General features: G+C 44.5%; 6 protein-coding genes and 2 non-coding genes across 8 annotated transcripts; 3 read left to right on the forward strand and 5 right to left on the reverse strand.

Annotated features, from left to right (window-relative positions):
* Positions 1-318: 318 nt before the first annotated feature.
* Positions 319-1,550, reverse strand: F4822DRAFT_116363 (uncharacterized protein). Its single transcript, XM_051452545.1, has 2 exons — positions 1,267-1,550; positions 319-732 (listed from the first exon to the last, which is right to left on the reverse strand). Exons 1-2 carry the CDS (start codon positions 1,341-1,343, stop codon positions 411-413), a joined length of 399 nt encoding a protein of 132 aa, XP_051317906.1. The 5' UTR covers positions 1,344-1,550; the 3' UTR covers positions 319-410.
* Positions 1,551-3,212: 1,662 nt separating this feature from the next.
* Positions 3,213-5,001, forward strand: F4822DRAFT_116380 (NAD(P)-binding protein). Its single transcript, XM_051452546.1, has 4 exons — positions 3,213-3,777; positions 4,033-4,411; positions 4,496-4,612; positions 4,672-5,001. The coding sequence occupies exons 1-4, from the start codon at positions 3,375-3,377 to the stop codon at positions 4,850-4,852; spliced, it is 1,080 nt and encodes a 359-aa protein (XP_051317907.1). The 5' UTR covers positions 3,213-3,374; the 3' UTR covers positions 4,853-5,001.
* Positions 5,002-6,837: 1,836 nt separating this feature from the next.
* F4822DRAFT_t21 lies at positions 6,838-6,909 on the forward strand. Its single transcript has one exon. It is a non-coding gene; the product is annotated as a tRNA-Met (tRNA).
* Positions 6,910-7,723: 814 nt separating this feature from the next.
* Positions 7,724-7,843, forward strand: F4822DRAFT_t22. Its single transcript has one exon. It is a non-coding gene; the product is annotated as a tRNA-Leu (tRNA).
* Positions 7,844-8,522: 679 nt separating this feature from the next.
* Positions 8,523-10,347, reverse strand: F4822DRAFT_389692 (glycosyltransferase family 62 protein). The gene has a single exon (XM_051456997.1). The coding sequence runs from the start codon at positions 9,920-9,922 to the stop codon at positions 8,792-8,794; it is 1,131 nt and encodes a 376-aa protein (XP_051317908.1). The 5' UTR covers positions 9,923-10,347; the 3' UTR covers positions 8,523-8,791.
* A 1,106-nt stretch (positions 10,348-11,453) lies between these two features.
* Positions 11,454-12,763, reverse strand: F4822DRAFT_116411 (uncharacterized protein). The gene has a single exon (XM_051452547.1). The coding sequence runs from the start codon at positions 12,485-12,487 to the stop codon at positions 11,567-11,569; it is 921 nt and encodes a 306-aa protein (XP_051317909.1). The 5' UTR covers positions 12,488-12,763; the 3' UTR covers positions 11,454-11,566.
* A 99-nt stretch (positions 12,764-12,862) lies between these two features.
* Positions 12,863-13,932, reverse strand: F4822DRAFT_389694 (uncharacterized protein). Its single transcript, XM_051456998.1, has one exon. It carries the CDS (start codon positions 13,658-13,660, stop codon positions 13,382-13,384), a length of 279 nt encoding a protein of 92 aa, XP_051317910.1. The 5' UTR covers positions 13,661-13,932; the 3' UTR covers positions 12,863-13,381.
* Positions 13,933-15,436: 1,504 nt separating this feature from the next.
* Positions 15,437-16,222, reverse strand: F4822DRAFT_389698 (uncharacterized protein). The gene has a single exon (XM_051456999.1). It carries the CDS (start codon positions 15,812-15,814, stop codon positions 15,473-15,475), a length of 342 nt encoding a protein of 113 aa, XP_051317911.1. The 5' UTR covers positions 15,815-16,222; the 3' UTR covers positions 15,437-15,472.
* Positions 16,223-16,715: the final 493 nt, after the last annotated feature.

The raw sequence follows: 16,715 nt of genomic DNA on the forward strand, positions 1-16,715 counted from the left end.
TGGCGGGGTTGATACTTTTTGCTTGTCGCGGGATTTATTTTTCTTTTCAATTGCACACATGTTTTAAGAGTGTGATACGAATTGTCCACCTGAGCTACTTTTGCATGGGGGAGGAAAATATACAATTGCAAATATGCGCAAGTTGGCTAGGAGGAACGCGAAATGGAGCTACGAGAACGAAGGACGGAATTCCAATTCCAAGTATACCTTTAGCAAAGATAATGTAATACGAATGGAACTCGCTTAGCTTTAGTATTACGTATCGTTCGTTCGATTTTGACGGGCAGAGATCAATGAAGAAATATAAATCGGCTAATGATCCAAAACCCTAATCTATTTAAAACAATGGGGAAATAAACGAACGGTTCATGATTTTGATGGGGGGAGGGGAAGCTATCGTGAGATTAGATTTAGTGTTTGTGTAAGACGAAACGAAATTCCCTATTTTCTATTTTATTAGGTAGGAGGAGTAGGAGGTTGGGGTAGGGCAAGGGAAAAATGACCAAAAAAAACCCCCACGTCCACCAATTGGGCGAGGATATGGCATCGTGACCATCGTGACCGCTCGGAACGTCGGAGGTGGAGGACTTACCGTGATAATGGTGCGTGCTACAGTAAGAGAGTCGTAAGTGGCACCCCCTTTTTTTTTCATTCACTTTTTTTTTTTTCTTGGTTTGGGATTGAAAGAGCTGGAGCTGAGTAATGCATGCAGCTTGGCCGTCCGTGGGGACACTAATGGGAACGGGCAAACAAATTAGCTGCGCTGATCGAGTAAGTCAGTTAATTGAGGTCGAGCAGTAGTTCCAACGTGGAAGTGGGAAGCGTGGGAAAGTGTGGAAACAAAAGTGGTATGTGGTATGTGAGTATGTACATTATGTATGTAGGTGTATGTGTATGTAGGTAAGTGAGTAAGTAAGGTGGGTTTTAATGGATGACGATGATGCTATTGTGGACATGTTATATTGTTCCGTTTCCCTAAATTTTTCAGAATTGATGTAGAAACTAAACTCGAATAGACATTGATCAACGGAAAACTGACAAGGGTCCGGCGGTGACGGGATGGCAAAATGGGATGGGGACCACTTCCCGGTGTCGTAAGGTGGGCAAAAAAGCAGGCTTAGTTGGCGCGGATGGCTTGCTTGCTGGGGGGGTGCTGACAGCGGACAACGGAGTGAGCGACAGCAAATCCCACGAACATGGCTCTCCCGCTTCCGATATATGGAGAAGGGGGAGGGAAGGGAAAGAGAAAATAAAAGTCGTACGTACAAATAGGTCATGGAACAAGCGGCTACATATCTATAGCACGTACATATATGTACATGATATATTACCGTACTATACATATAGAATACGTATACCTGCAAGCATTTACATTAGATACACACCGGAAGGGAACCTTGCCTACCTAGCTACATCATACATGTATGTAATATATGTAGGTACATGGAAGTAGGTTAGCGAGAGAAAAGAAAAGAAAAATAAAGGAACAAGCTACGTGTACGGCATGAACAAGACCGCAAGAGCAAGATTTCCAGTTGGCTCCTCATTTCCGGGGTGAGTTCCAACTAACCACCACGCATCCAGCTATTGAGCTATCGTGGAAGTGGGAAGCACCAAGCATGTTCGCGAATTCGTTCGTGTACCTCATACAGATTACCAGTGGATGTTTCATTTGCGGGGCTTCGTAGCTCTAGTTCCTGTGGTACCCTGGTAAGAAAAAAAAAAAAAAAAAAGCTGTATGGAGGAAATAGAGAGAAATGGGAATTATGAGGGAACGTAGAGGGAACTTGGAACACGGAATGGTCTGGGCTTCCCACCCACATGTTGCAGTTGGAGGCTCTACATTGGCTGTTGAGCTTGTTTCCGATTTGTCTGGCGGTGGCTCTTCTATTCCTCGTCGTTTTTATTCTCTCTTGGTCTTTTGCTTTGTTGTTGTGCGTCGGTGTACGAGGATGTTAGGATCAATGGATGTAAAGTACCACAATACAACGGATACAGTAAGAAGATGAATATCCACATACGGTATGGTAATATGGTATTATTCATACAATTAATAACGTACATGGGCTATAGTACACATGATGTATGTATCCTGCGTGGTGATAATGGGCAGATACCGTACCAGCCTCATATGTCGCCAGATAATAATAAAAAATAAGAGGGAATAATTTTGAATGTTTCTGGTACCTTTTAGAAGAGAGAAATAAGGATAGACCTGGTTCTAGACGAGTTTAGCTTGCGCAGTCTAAAGGTCAACTAAAGGTTCTAAAGGTCTGGAATGGGCCTTGTAGAGACTAGTCCCCACCCGAAAAGCACCTAAAAGTCACCTAAGCTTAATCGTACTACCCGTACTACCCCTCCAATACGTCCTGTAACCCTCCAACTACCACCCCACTACCGTCTAACTACCACCTACTACAACCCACTACCTAGGTACATAGGGGGACGCCGAGGGGAAGGATAGCCCGGAGAGTTGTACCTGTAGGTTGCTTGCTAAGAACATTGAAAATGGAGGGGTCCTTGGAGGGTTAAAAAGCCACTAGCGTGAAGGAGCTTGGACCCAGTGCCGAACTTTAGGTACAGGGCTAATGTACTTAGAGAGGTAATGGATCGTCAAAGGCTGGAGAAGGCGAAGAAGGGAAAAAAAAAAATGGTACATGGGAAGGTAAAATAGACGATAAAATAAATTGTTAGTGAACCCCTACAAGCCCCTACAAGCCCATCCAAGGAAAAAGATCGTGAGTTTTTTTGGTCCCCTGACCAAATTTCTTAGGCGGTGGTTTAGTTTTTCCCTCTTCGTCTCTTCGTGTCTCCCACTGCCAATACCTTTTTTTTATCTCTCTGTCTCTTCCTACGAAAGTCACGAACCTTCTTCCTCGTTCCTATTTTTCTTCCTCTTTTTACTACAAAAACCTCTTGGGATTCCAATTGACAGTTTTTTAAAAAGACGATTAATCTTACTCTTCTGTGTACAGTCTAAAAACGGCACAGAGAGCTCCATAGTTTTTTTTCTCACGATAGACAAGGCACATACGTCATTTTCAGCCATTGTCCAATCTACCTCACTTATTTTCACTCTGAAGGACCCATTTACAAACTTGAAGCTCTACTCATAACCACAAATACCACATAACACACGTACACCACACGTACACATATACATATACATATCCTCTCCACATATACATAACCAATCTATACCTCTTTACACCTCATCGTACCTTATCATCAATTTCGCATTCACCGCTGATATTGATTCATATTTTTATCCCTCTTGCTCCCCTCTACTCTTCTTATATTAACCATAGGATCCTTAATATCCCTCTTTACCTAAACCACCTCACCTCACAACAACAAACCTCTTTTCACATACCATGTTGTCCCGAAATCTACTACGCGCGTCGGCGCGAGCTGTCGGTTCCGCTAGCAGAGCTGCTGCTCCTCGAGCTACCATTCCCGCCGGTGCTGCGTTCATCCACAACAACAATAACCCTCTAAACAACGCCGACAACAAGGACAAGAAGCACTCGCCGCCCCCTCCCGGTGCTTTCGCCCGTACAGATGATAGCATTACCGTCGAGTACCCCGACGAAGATGCTCTACCCTCCTCTGCTCCCGTCCAAGGCCGCGGTGGCTTCCACATGAAGCGAACTCTCGCTTCTTTCTCGCTCGAAGGCAAGGTCGGTGTTGTTACCGGTGGTGCTCGAGGTCTCGGTCTCGTTATGGGTCAAGGCATGGTTATTAGCGGTGCCAACTTGGCAATTGTTGACATGAACAGTAAGTCTTGCTCTCTGCCATTGACTTTCTTTTTTCCAATCATTCTTCACATGTTTCCCAAAGCTTCGTTCTCAGTCTGTTCCCAATTCTCGCTCCACCAATTTTCCATAGTCCCTTCAATTTTTCTTAACTCTTCTCCCCCTTTACCCACTTCGCTTATTAAATCCCTCGTCCATTCCCACATATCTGGGCCGATTTGCGGTGTACCAATGGTGGATCCGAAAAACAAATACTAACAACTCATCAACCGAACAGAGGAAGAGGCTGAGCGCCAAGCCATCGAGTTAGTCGAGGTGTTCCGCAAGGAGAACCCCGGCGCAACCAGAGTGCCCAAGGTCACCGCCCATTACGCTGACGTGTCGGACGCCGACTCCGTTCAAAGCTGCATCGACGAGATCATCCAGCAGCACGGAAAGATCGACAATCTCGTTACCAGCGCCGGTTTCACCGAAAACTACAATGCCGTCGATTACCCCATCGACCGTATGCGAAAGCTGTGGAGCGTCAATGTCGACGGTACATACCTTTTTGCTATCACCGTTGCCAAGCACTTGATGGAGCGGAAGGCTATCGGTAGCATGGTCTTCATCGGAAGTATGAGTGGTGCTATCGTCAACGTACCCCAACCCCAAGCGTAAGTTATCTCCGATGACCCCCAAATCTATGCGCCGGTGGCGCAAGCCACATCAATAGACGAAACTAACGAGCGTCCTCTCAGACCGTACAACACCGCCAAGGCTGCGGTCAGGCATATGGCTGCATCGCTTGCCGTCGAATGGGCGCACGCCGGTATCCGTGTCAACTGCATTTCTCCCGGTTACATGCTAACAGCTCTGTGAGTACCCCCGTTCATAATCCACAAATATCTGCAGCTAACAGAAATCCCACACACAGTACCGAGAAGATCCTCGATGAGAAGCCAGACCTGAAGCGACAATGGACTTCCCTCATTCCTCAGGGTAAGATGGGTCAACCCGACGACCTAATGGGTCCCGTCACCTTCCTGCTGTCGGATGCCAGCCAATACGTCACCGGTGCCGATCTCCGTGTCGACGGTGGTTACACTCTCACTTAAGAGGTGGAAACTGATACCCAGGTAATCGGTTTTCCCGTGACTTCACGGGGGAACACATTGTAATTGGGGGAGGACGGAAAAAAGAAATTAGACTATCGAATTTTCTGGGAGTTGGCTGGAATTTCTTTCTCTTCCCATTTTTTTTCTTCTCGATTGTTCTTCGATAATAGAGAAAGGCAAGGCACACCCTTTGATGATGATTGATTTGGCAAAGATAAAATTACGAAAAACTGGATGGGGCGGCCCATCATACCCATACCCCTCTTCTTCCAAAAAGAAAGAAGTCCATCGTAGGTGATGGTTGGTTGGTGGTGTCCTCGCTGGATGATTGATGATGACTTGGTCAGAAACAGATCAGGACGGAATAGGGCAAAACTGCGTAGTGGAAACTACGGTTTCCATGCGCATACTTGTGTTTTTGCTAATACAAATAAAAGAAATTTATTATCCCATCATGTTGCTGTCTTTATTATTGTTGGTGGTGATGTTTTTGTGGAGTCGGATTCAATCGTGCAAACATCGCGAAACTTCATAACCCATTTTAATCGTTCAAATTTCGAAAACAAAATAAAAGTTAAGAATTTAAATTTTAGAAAAAGGGGAGGCGGTGTTGATGATGGTTATGGGTTATGTTCGTTGTTCTTCCGAACCTATCAATCCAAAAAATTTGGCCCTTGGTTCCGGCCCTTTTTCGTGCGTCTCGAGTTCTCTTCGCTTAACACTTACCCGGAATCCCGATCGCTCGGTAATTCATATTTGGGTTGCCAACCATCCCATTTATCTAACCCGTTTTCCCTTGTTTCATTTTGAATAGGGAGGGTTTAGTTTGGTAGGTTAACACGTTTTTTAGATTGTGGTATGCCGGTAGTTGGGTTGCTAGTCAGGTACGGGTTTATTGAGGACCGGGTTGCGGAGGAGGGGAGGGGTGATGCTGGTGGATGGGTGCGGTACGACGTAGATGGTAGGTACGACATACTGCATATATACGTCAGTTTGAATTGAGAATGGGGTAGTGTTTGGTCATTTGGTGTTTATTTTGTCTGCTGCCCTTTTTCTTTCTGTAATTTATACGTTTGGTTTTCCTCAATGCTACTCATATAGTTTGTCATGGTGCTATACTTGGTGTCTGATCGTATAGAACTATACGATGACATGAAGCTACCTTAAAAGATTAAGACAATAGTAGCTTTTTTAAAAGGCTACAGGGCGGTTTTACCACAAACATTGTTCACAAATCATTTCATATTGTTTAGAATATTTCATGGGCTATTACTATACACCTAAGCAAATGACTGATAGCCTATAGAAAGAGCACAGCACATTTCAACGACATATACCGAACAAGTTAAAACAAGTCAATGCATCATGATACTTTACAAACAAGGAATCCTTATAATAGTAGCTACCTCATTCCGAGATTGAAACGATGGAAAATTCCTCTGCCTGTATAAGCAAAAAGAAAACGTGGTTCAAAGACATAAAAGTGTGTACGCACGTGTGTATATAAAATAATCCCAAACAAAGATATTATTAGATCGAGAACCGAGATGTAGGTAAGAGAACACTTCGCATTAGCTATAGCTGCTTCGTGAAGCCAGGCAGCACACCGGATAATTTCACGAACTACTAAGACAAGTATTCATCGTAAATAATATAAGATATGAGGTAGATACAAACCAATCACCAGACAAGGAGTTATATAAGTTCGATGGATTGAGTGTATAATTAGTCGATAATAGACACCCGGTTACTAACATATAACTTAGATATTTTGAACATCATGAAATATTACCTTAAAAGTACCTAGGGAATGAAGATAAATAGAAGGAACCTAACATTGGATGAAAAGATTAATATAAATCCAACCCCATCGGATTATCGAGTGGGTAAGTTGATTATGAGTCATAAGCTTGCAAACAGAGCATATAGTGACAAATAGTTTTCTCTCCTCTTACACAACATATATACGACGACAAGATGAATAGAGCTTCATGGCGCAGTGGAAGCGCGCCGGGCTCATAACCCGGAGGACCTCCGATCGAAACGGAGTGAAGCTATATCATTTTTCCTTTTTGATTCTTTTCATTTTTGGTCTCTGCTTGCTCCTAGAGTGTATATAAAATGATACTTGGCCTATTATATTCTATTTCCTATTGAAACTTCCTTTTTTTTTCTTATGTTCTCGTTCTCGAATTAATTTAGGTGGGAGCTTAGGGTTGTTTGCTCGGTGATCCATCTTGAAGCGAATCGCTGGTGGAGATATTCGGTCGTTTGTGGACACCGGAGGGCACGAATACTAAGTGGGCCGGATAAAGCTTTTTGAAGCGGAAAATAGAAAATTTGGAGACGCTACTACTTCGGTTCTATTCTTGTGATATTAGACATCGAACGCAATGGATTTCTAAAAGGGATGATGCCATAACAATCTTAGCAGGATAAATGCAGGGTTGAGGTTGTTTAAAGGTCATAACTACCTAGGTATGGGTATATCAGTATTTGAATATGGATATTATTATGATGAATTATATACATGAACGAAGTATTAAGGAAGTAGCTTGTTTTTATTGTAGTTTTGGGTTGCCATTTGAAATACGCGTTCTCGTGGCTTACGCTGTCGCCCCCTTTCCAGAGTCGTGCGACATGGCATTCCTCACACAATAAAACTATTACTACCTAAAATATTCTAAATTATTCAATGAGACTATGTAGACAGTAAAATGCTCGTAATCCAAATTAAATAATTGGCTCCATCAATATTCCAGTCAGGGGTCGACGATTTCTACCGCCACACCTCCGGACCCGCTCATATATACCACCATAACAACCCAAACCACCATCCCGCGGTTCCTCTTGACGGAACAGAGAATAACAGGGAGTTTGGCCGAGTGGTTAAGGCGTTGTGTTTAGGTCTATCCTTGATTGTCTTGTCCCTGACGATTGAACGGAAGCCCGCAATGGGAAACCGCGCAGGTTCGAATCCTGCAGCTCTCATCTCATCTTTTTTGTCGTCCCTTTTTTTGCTGTATAGCGCGGTGGTTAGCGTGTGAATAAAGTGGGCTAGTAGATCTAGAATCAGTATTTTTGCGGACTATAAAGGTGTGAATGGGACTTGGTGTGTCAAGCGATACTTTAGCTCCGTTTGTCGAGCCCTCGAATGCAAAATATTTGCTGTGGGGGCAAGTACTCGCTCATCCGGCGGGGTTATGTCTTGAGATTAATTATATTGGTAGAAATCGTGATGTGAGAGAAGTGGTAGTATACTGCTTATTATTGGTATAGATACCTACCTAGGGTATACTGGTTCAATGCCCAATTACTGAATCTATCCCGGGGCCGGGAACCTGGAAACTCTAAATCGTCTGTTACCAATAGACGAGGGGGCCCGTGATATTCAGGGCAATTCTAAATATAAAATCCAGAAGACGGGTAAATTCATTAGCGATTGGTTCGGAATTATCGGGGGTGGCATTGGGAAGTTACTAGCTGGAAGACTAATAAATATCGGTAGTTAAGGATAGTGTCGGAGACGGCGAGGTGGACTTGCGCCGATCTATATGCGAAGCGGCTAATATGACGTTTGTCCGTCTCAATGTTCAACGGGGGAAAGTTGACGATACATGCACCCCATTTCAACATCACGTTTGAGAAGACTTGCGCAAATCCCATATTGTTGGTTGATATTCTTATTGAATGCTCTAAGTTCTATATCTGATTCCATTCCACCCATCCTAGCCCTTGACAGCATGTAATAAACCTTCCTTCGGGTTATATATGCATGGAGAGTCCAGGAATGGGATTCCCAGCTAGATGAGGTATGAAACTCTATCTTCGATAAAGTTCAACATGATGCATGAAGATCCTTGGGATCAACTCGGGGTATCACATCAAAAAATCCGTTGCTTATGCGACAAAATAACACTTCGTATCCCGTATTTTCTTTCAACTCCAGTCGGCATGTCTCACATGATGACTTCCACCTAACACAAAGCACCCTCCGCCGTCGAGATGCGATGCGACGTAACATATTCCTTCGGACTCGATGCCAACCCAACCTTCGTGCGACCATGTGGTACCAACAACGTAGTTTGTGGGGAAATCGATTCCTTGCCGTATTAGGCCCGCCTTCATATATAATATCGTTCCTCCTACACTGTCGACGGGTAAAAGGTCATCGTTCGTCGTTCCCTTGACAATTTCGTCCAAGTACGTTCGGGTCTCGACAAGTTGATCCGCAGCTTTCTCCATATCCGCATCCGCGACAGGGTTCATTAATAGGGGAACTTTTCTATTCACCGTCCATGCGTTCTTATCGTAATTAGGCGTGATGGTCTGCTTGCAGAGCGCCGTGATAATTCCAGCGTCGACACGTTTCTCCGATTGAGCTATCATAGCCTGCAACACACCCGGCGAAAATTCGACAATATCGGCATCGACCCAGATAACATGGGATTCATCCTGCAAACTGCGCAACATCAAGTAATTCCGAGCGCTAGCGATAAGGGCGCGGCGTTTGCGCTGAACTTCGGGTAAGTGCCGGTCCTCGTACGCAATCTGCGACGCGGCCCCACCGCCATCATTCTCGCGATAGTATAGCGCTACTCGACCAAAAGGTAACGGGACTAGGGCCTTTTTCATAGTCTCGAATTCATCGCGCGACGACGTCATAAACCCTAGCGTTACGCGCGTCAAGTCCAAATTCGTAGACACGACCAAATCGAGGAAATCGTATACGGTGCGGCGCGTAGATCGGAAATCCTGGCTCCATGAATGTTCGTCTCTTGCTAGTACTAGGAATAATATATCCGGGTTCGTGTTCATGATGTGTTGGGTATATAGTATCGTTCCGTCGTTCAAGGTCTTCTCAGTTTGGCCAATGACCATGTCTAGTGGTACGCCATCCCAATGCTTGTATGTGGGAGGATGGTTGCCCCCCAGACAGGAAGAAAGCGTCTTACATGACCAAGCGCGTTTCCTAGGCTCGAAAGAGTGGAAAAGGACAAAAAGTACGAGGAATGACGCGATACTAGTCAGGACCAATCGGTTAGGAGCGAATCTTATGCGGCTTGCCATCTCGCCATGATCAGTCCTCGAAAAGAGAAAAGAAAAAAGAGGAAAAAAATTAAGAAATCTCGAAAGAGAGATTAAAGATTGGGAAACGGCACGGGCATCCTTTTTTTAGGGCTAGAGGGTACTAGCGGAGTAATAAAGAATGAGAGGAAAGTGAGAGAGCCTGGAAAAGGAGCTGAGGCGAGGGATTGGATTGCTTGCGGCTTGGCACATTTACTGAATAGGTGACTGATTGTCGTCGGAATGGATGAAATGAATGCAGAGTTATGCTTCAGCCTCTTGAATTCAATTCTCATAGCCCCCTTTTCCTGCCAATCTTTTATTTTATTTTTTTCTTCTTCTGTTAGTCACGGTTTGTATTGGCTTGCTGGGCGAACGAGTACCGATACAAGAACACCTACTTACGCGTATACAATACTGGTAATTGGCCAGGGTGAGTCAGGGGTAGCAAATAAGTACTGGTACCCAATAACCTAATTAAAGGCCGAGCTAAATACTTAATTACCGAACGGACGTTAGCGACTGCAAGTTTCATACACCCTCCAAAGCTACTGCAGACAAGCAGCTAAACTGTTAATGTTAATTAAATATAAGCGCACGCGACACTCCTAAAATGTTACTTAGGTACCATTGGATGCACCTTCATTCCCACACACCAGGAATGAACTTTCTTTAACAGCTATTTCTATTTCCATACTTTGCCTTTTTCGACCGCTTGTGCTCAAAACACTTCAGACGACCGTTGAGTTTCTTGTTTTGTTTGCCTTCAAATATATCTATTCTCCATCCAAAGAATAGCAAATATTCGCCAAGTGATTGTCATAACATCGGTCCTTCGCCGGCAATTGCATCTCTTGTTGGTTCAACATGACGTCAGGCTAAGTGAGGTTTTATGCAAGGAGCTCCAGGCAACAGAATACTACCCTGAGCAAAAACCGACGTGGTCTTTGCGGGTACTCGTAACCACAACGAATCCCATGCCGCATTTCAACATCGATTTCTTTATAGACATGGCCATAAATTGCGAGAGTCCCACAGGAGCTACCACCCAATCATCAAATAGATTAATATTCAACGGGCTTACCCGCAGTTGCTTCCTGAATAGATAAGGTTATGAGCTACATATATAAAACTTTCTTCGCGCATTTCCCCAAACCTCCAATACTCTTGAATGAAGTCGTTGACTTACATAAGTTGTGTACTACTGTCGAAGATTCATCCCACAAGTAGTTTAATTAGCTGACCGTTGCTGACAAGCCACGACAAGGGCCAACCAATCAGAAACCCTAACATCACGTCTTCAATCAAATAACCAATCCGGATTCGGTATGACATGATGTATAACCGTCGGTTTACTATCTTGGGAGAAAGATAGTTATGAGGCTTGAAAGCCGTTACATATTTTGCTAAGTTGTCCAACATAAGCCGAATCTACTCAACACAAGATATTGTGATGGTGTAACTGTCAGCTGTCATTCTCGTTACAAAATCCAACGTTTAGTTTCATAGGCCAATTTGATAACGAATGATATTCAGATTTTTTCTATAAAGTACGACCAATCTCCAGGGTATAAATAACCAATAAAAAGCCCAAATATCCGACCCCCGAATATATTCCACAAACTCCCATGGACCTCTGACTAAGAATCAAGCACCAGCACCAGCATTCGCTGCGCTCTGCTGTACATATGCAATGTACCAGATTTTAAGTGCAGACATAAGGGCAGCCGTAGCAAATGTTTCGCCCAGCACTCCCGTCGCGCCGCCCTCGAGAAACTGGAACTTGAAAATCTTATTTTTGCTGGCCTTCGTGTTCTGCGCATAGACTGCAACAACCTCTTTGCCGTCACTCGTTACACCAGCTGACCGTGTCGCCCGTTCTCCGCCATGACTGTGCGACACACCGTTTAATCGAACTAATTTCCAACCCCGCGACCATTTGTCCAACTCTTTCACTTCGCCACCTCGACTCCCCCTCCATTCAAATTCTTCCTCGTGAGTATCTTTTCCTAAACCAACTTGCACCGTGAATTTATGCGTAGTGTGTCTCCAATCATGCGGTTGCTTCATAATAACAGTCGTATTCCCCTCCGATGTGGATCCCGACCCGGACGCGGAACTTCCCGTTGAGGACCCGGCAACGGCGGCGCGGGGTGCACCATCCGGTATGATTTGGATAATCGTAGTTCTGCCCGAACCCCACCTACTCTCATGGTCCGCAGTGGCGATTATCGGATCCGAATCATTTGGTCCAGAATGCAGTTCTACCATCTTGTTCTTGGTTAATCCGCTATGCAGACTGACGGCGAAAAGCGGTTTATCGGCGTGTTCGCCGAGGAGGATGTTTTTGGATAGCATTTTCATTTCCCAGTATCCGTTTAGTGATTGCGGGAACCGGTTTTGCACGCCGGATATGCTGGAGCTGGGGATTGCTTGGTAGGGTGGTGCGAGGGAGGATGTGGATGAGGAGAATGACGCTCGTGGCGCTAGGGTGGCGTTTGCGGAGTATGGTGGTGGTGCTTCATTACTGTGGTGTGAGTATTGTCCTGCTTCGTTGGGGTTGCCCATTTTGCTGGTTTGGATCGTTGCTTCAATTGAGCTCAATTCTGTGGAAGTTACGATGATTCAATTCAATTGAAAGATGGATCATCGCTGAACTTTATAAAATATATAGATATCTGCTTTCCAGGTGGAAATGATATGCAGCGCCATGAGACAGGCACAGCCGCCATAGCTACTACACTGCCACTACCATACTGTAATTCGAAAGCTCTATGGACCAAAGTCAGCCCAACTCCGCCGTATCTGCAAATCAGCCACCCCGTATCCGCAGAGATATAGACGCTAATCCTAGAATAGCTAGAGCATATGCCGATAAGATGATTATTACGTCAGTTCCCTTTTTCATTTTCCTTCGAACTTCGCTACTTAAAAGCTATATATTCCACAGAAGCGCATGAATCACGCATAAATTATCAGTCCTCTGAATATAATATGAACCGAATGAGAGGGACGTTCGCAGGAGAACCCGTAGAAGGCTGTGTACCTAGGTACCTAATTAGGAAACCAACAAATCATCGTTTAACCTTATCCGATTACTATGACCAGACCTACATACCCAAGACCTAACTCCGACCTGCTTCAATTGCTGTTCACCAATTCATAAACGCGACCCAAACCAAATAGCGGGCTGAGCTGCATCAAACCATATATCCGCTTCGCTGAAACCGATCATTTCTCGAACGCCACTATGCCATGTACGATATTAACAATCGACCTAAACCACTATATAAAATCATTCCTTTACCCAAACCTCTATCCACTGAAAAGACTCTCACGAGTTAAATAAACTCAAGCACGTCTTACAGAGATGGCTCTAGTCGATAATGAGATAATCACCTCATGTCCATCCATCCTCTGCTTCCCGGATGTTTTAGTATTCGAATATTTAAAACTTGTCAATTATCGTGGACTCACATATTGGGAGGGCATGTTTCTTAATTCGAATGTATTGTCATAAGCTTGGGCAGGCGTCGAACACTTAACCACAGGGGAATGAGTTGGGGGGTCGGCGGAGTGTCCCATATGTGCGGGTAGACGTCTCGGACTCGCTACGGGTAGTAATGCCTCTCTCCCGCGGACCCATTGTCGCCGAGCAAATTTGAATGCGGACCACAGCCCAGGGATGCACATGATTATCAGCGCCATGAGATTGAGGATATTGTCGATTGTTAGTGCCATGCTCTAGTGTAACGCGAGTTCGGTCCCTCACGAGCATTCATAAAACGGGAAACAACAATAGCAAGTCGCAGGCCTCATTAATATATTAAGGAATGTAAATTCTACGTAGGTACTTCGAGATAAGTATAATAGTAAAGGAGGTGGCGATAATATGAATAACTAGGTATAATTGTTCGATCAATCGGTAAACACTGGAGGCTCTGGGATCTTTAAAGGAAACGACTGTCAAGGCTACTTCACTTATTCTAGAAAAATCAAAGCATTTAAGAGAATCGTACCGCGTAACCACCGCCCCGCGTCCAAGGTTCTGAAAGAAACGAACGACGAGCTTCGCGATGCCAACATAGATCTAGGCCCTTCGCGTATTCGGGTCGGGGGAAGTTACATGTGTACTTGCGGCTTACAGCCACAGGAATCCTCGATACGGCTTGTCTATCCAATGGAGATAAACCTACGTCATCCCTTTACGGCAGGTACCGGATATGAAAAGCCTTGTCAGAGACTTGAAACATAGGAATCTAGACCATCGTATATATGTAAGCTGATTAGGTAGGATTCAAGACTCGGTTGAGATTGGTGATGATGTCATAACGGAACTTATGCGATTTAGCCTTACGGAGCATCGCGAGCTATCGTAATCGTTTCACTCCCTCATAGAAAGATATACGCGCAACGCACCCTTACTCTGCCAGCCTGTTTCCATCAATGCTGGCTCATTCGATTGTTTCTGTGTTTTTCGTACCGCCATAGATTTCCCGCTCAGTCGGACCCCCATCCCTTTGCGACTTTCTCCTTTGCCTTGGCACTGCAACAAATCGGAAATAGGTGTACATCGTATAGAAAAGCTATGCAAACGATGCATGACTAACAGTTGGTGTCCTTCCTAGAACGAAGTCAAAGGGTTGTGTAGTGTTTCATCTAGGTAAGTGTATACCTACCTAAAAGTAACCGCTGCTCGATAGGCGCTTGGTAGTGCGCTTATCCGATGGCTGTGCCTGACCCCGCACTCACTATGAATCGCTAACTGTTACCTATTCATCCCCCTAAAGACCAGATCCTCACAGCTCAAGACTGGATACATTTTCACTCTCTACTCATACCTCTGATAACATCACAACCCGACTGCAGGCTCCCCGGAGCCAGTGCATCGGTTAGGTAATGCAGCAGGAATTAGCCGGATATAAAAAGATGCGATTGATAAGAAAGAAGGCTTTTCTACACCGCGCGAAATTTTAACTTCGTCTTGTACTAGGATAATGGTATAAACCTTAAAAGGAAATATCATTTCTTTTTAAGGGCGGGGCCCGAATGCCCCTTCCCGTTCATGCAGGATAGTAGTTTGCCCTTATTCGATTCCGATAGTCGCCAACCCCACCTAACTCCGATGAGCTTCAACCACCGTCTACCTTCATATAAAGGTGAGTCGAATCAAACGATGCGTCGCATCGCATGAAATAATTCATTCGCTTTGCTTAAAATCGACTACTCAGACGCTATCATGCCTACCGCATACGCTAACCGGCCTAACCTCCGTATAAAACCATTCCTTTTACCCTTAGACCGAACACTTAAAAGACCTTTTATAGCGCATCGTAGCGTATCATGTCCAGCCATAAATCATGGGCCTCTATCCAATACCAACCAATCATACAAAACGGATTCCTGTAGAAAAACCTTCACAGGTTCTATATGGTTCTATATAATACATCTATCCAATTGCGAATTGAGGCTCAAACCTGACCCATAAAGACAGCTCTGGCCGACAATGAGATAACTACTTCATGTCCGCCCATCATCTGCTTTCCAGGAATTTTAGCATATGGCCATGAGTGGACATTTTGACGATCGTGAACTCACGTATTGGGGGGGTATGTCCCTCAATTCGAATGTATTGTCGTTAGCCTGGGTAGGCGTCGAACGTCTAGCCATAGAAGAGTAGATTGTGGGTGAGCTGGCAGATGCGGGATGTTCCGCATCTGGGAAATGAATTGACTGGCGCTGGGGGCTAGTTATAGGTAATAATGTATCTGCCCTAGCTACATGACGAATCCGATCCCATTGCCGCTGGATGAATTTGAGTATGAGCCACAACCCAGGAACACTCATAATTACTAAAGCCACAATGTTGATAATGTTATCGGTTGTTAGCGCCATTAAAATCCGCCGAGGTTTGATTGGTTGGTATAAAGGTTTATCCTTGTTGCATGAAATGACGAAACTACTTTTACAGTAGCAAATTGTAAACGCTATTTAATATATTAGAAGAAAAGCCAAATGGCTGGAGTAAAGTAGTAAAAGAGGAAATATCGGTTTCGACGGGTCTATTCGAGCGATTGAGAGACTCGGGGGTTTTTGGTGGTTTATATGAACGACGAACTGACATCTAAAGTATCGTAAGTATACCTCACATGAAGGCAGTGTCAAGAATAAAAGGCACTAATCTATGGGTGTCCGATGAGCGTACGGTGCCGCGCTAGTAAGGGTATGTTCCATGACCCTCTGATTATTGAATATCATCACTGTATCCCATACTATCTATATATTTTGAATATTTTCCAAGCGGGTTATTGAAGGGGTTAGCTGCATGCTGTACTACCTAACATTGTCCAGACTTATGCATATGCACTAAACGGGTCTTCCCTTTAAGTCATAAGGATTATACCTCGATATCCTCCAATTCCTAACTTGCTAAACCTCTTTCCCCCGCCCCAAATCAACAATCCAATTAAACCAACCTGTTATGCCTTTACAAAGAGAACCCACCTTTACCCACTGTCCCGCCAATCTGAGCTGATGCCATTAGATCAATCCAAAAAGTACTTGACTTGAGTTAAGCAGAGACAGCCCTAACCGACAATATAATATTCATTTCAAGTCCATTGATCATCTGATTTTGAAAGCATTTAGCACATAAATCTTAAAGGTTAGCTATTTCATTAAGCTCACATATTGGGTAGCAGAAGGTTCTGTGGATGGAGAGCGTATCAATTGGCGCCCGGGGTTTGCCGTCGGTAATAATGCATCTCGCCTCGTTACACAGCGACGCCATTACCAT

The sequence above is a fragment of the Hypoxylon trugodes genome (assembly GCF_022578975.1).
Source record: "Hypoxylon trugodes strain CBS 135444 unplaced genomic scaffold F4822scaffold_2, whole genome shotgun sequence".
In the NCBI taxonomy this organism is placed as follows: Eukaryota; Fungi; Ascomycota; class Sordariomycetes; order Xylariales; family Hypoxylaceae; genus Hypoxylon; species Hypoxylon trugodes.

Excerpts from the sequence above, each read along its gene's own strand:
- F4822DRAFT_116363 (XM_051452545.1), bottom strand. The coding sequence starts at position 1,343 with ATGTATAGTACGGTAATATATCATGTACATATATGTACGTGCTATAGA. Across the intron at positions 733-1,266 it reads GCTTGTTCCATGACCTATTT|TGTCCCCACGGACGGCCAAG; the intron begins GTACGTACGACT and ends CGTTCCCATTAG.
- F4822DRAFT_116380 (XM_051452546.1), top strand. The coding sequence starts at position 3,375 with ATGTTGTCCCGAAATCTACTACGCGCGTCGGCGCGAGCTGTCGGTTCC. Across the intron at positions 4,412-4,495 it reads AACGTACCCCAACCCCAAGC|ACCGTACAACACCGCCAAGG; the intron begins GTAAGTTATCTC and ends GCGTCCTCTCAG. Across the intron at positions 4,613-4,671 it reads GGTTACATGCTAACAGCTCT|TACCGAGAAGATCCTCGATG; the intron begins GTGAGTACCCCC and ends TCCCACACACAG.
- F4822DRAFT_389692 (XM_051456997.1), bottom strand. The coding sequence starts at position 9,922 with ATGGCAAGCCGCATAAGATTCGCTCCTAACCGATTGGTCCTGACTAGT.
- F4822DRAFT_116411 (XM_051452547.1), bottom strand. The coding sequence starts at position 12,487 with ATGGGCAACCCCAACGAAGCAGGACAATACTCACACCACAGTAATGAA.
- F4822DRAFT_389694 (XM_051456998.1), bottom strand. The coding sequence starts at position 13,660 with ATGGCACTAACAATCGACAATATCCTCAATCTCATGGCGCTGATAATC.
- F4822DRAFT_389698 (XM_051456999.1), bottom strand. The coding sequence starts at position 15,814 with ATGGCGCTAACAACCGATAACATTATCAACATTGTGGCTTTAGTAATT.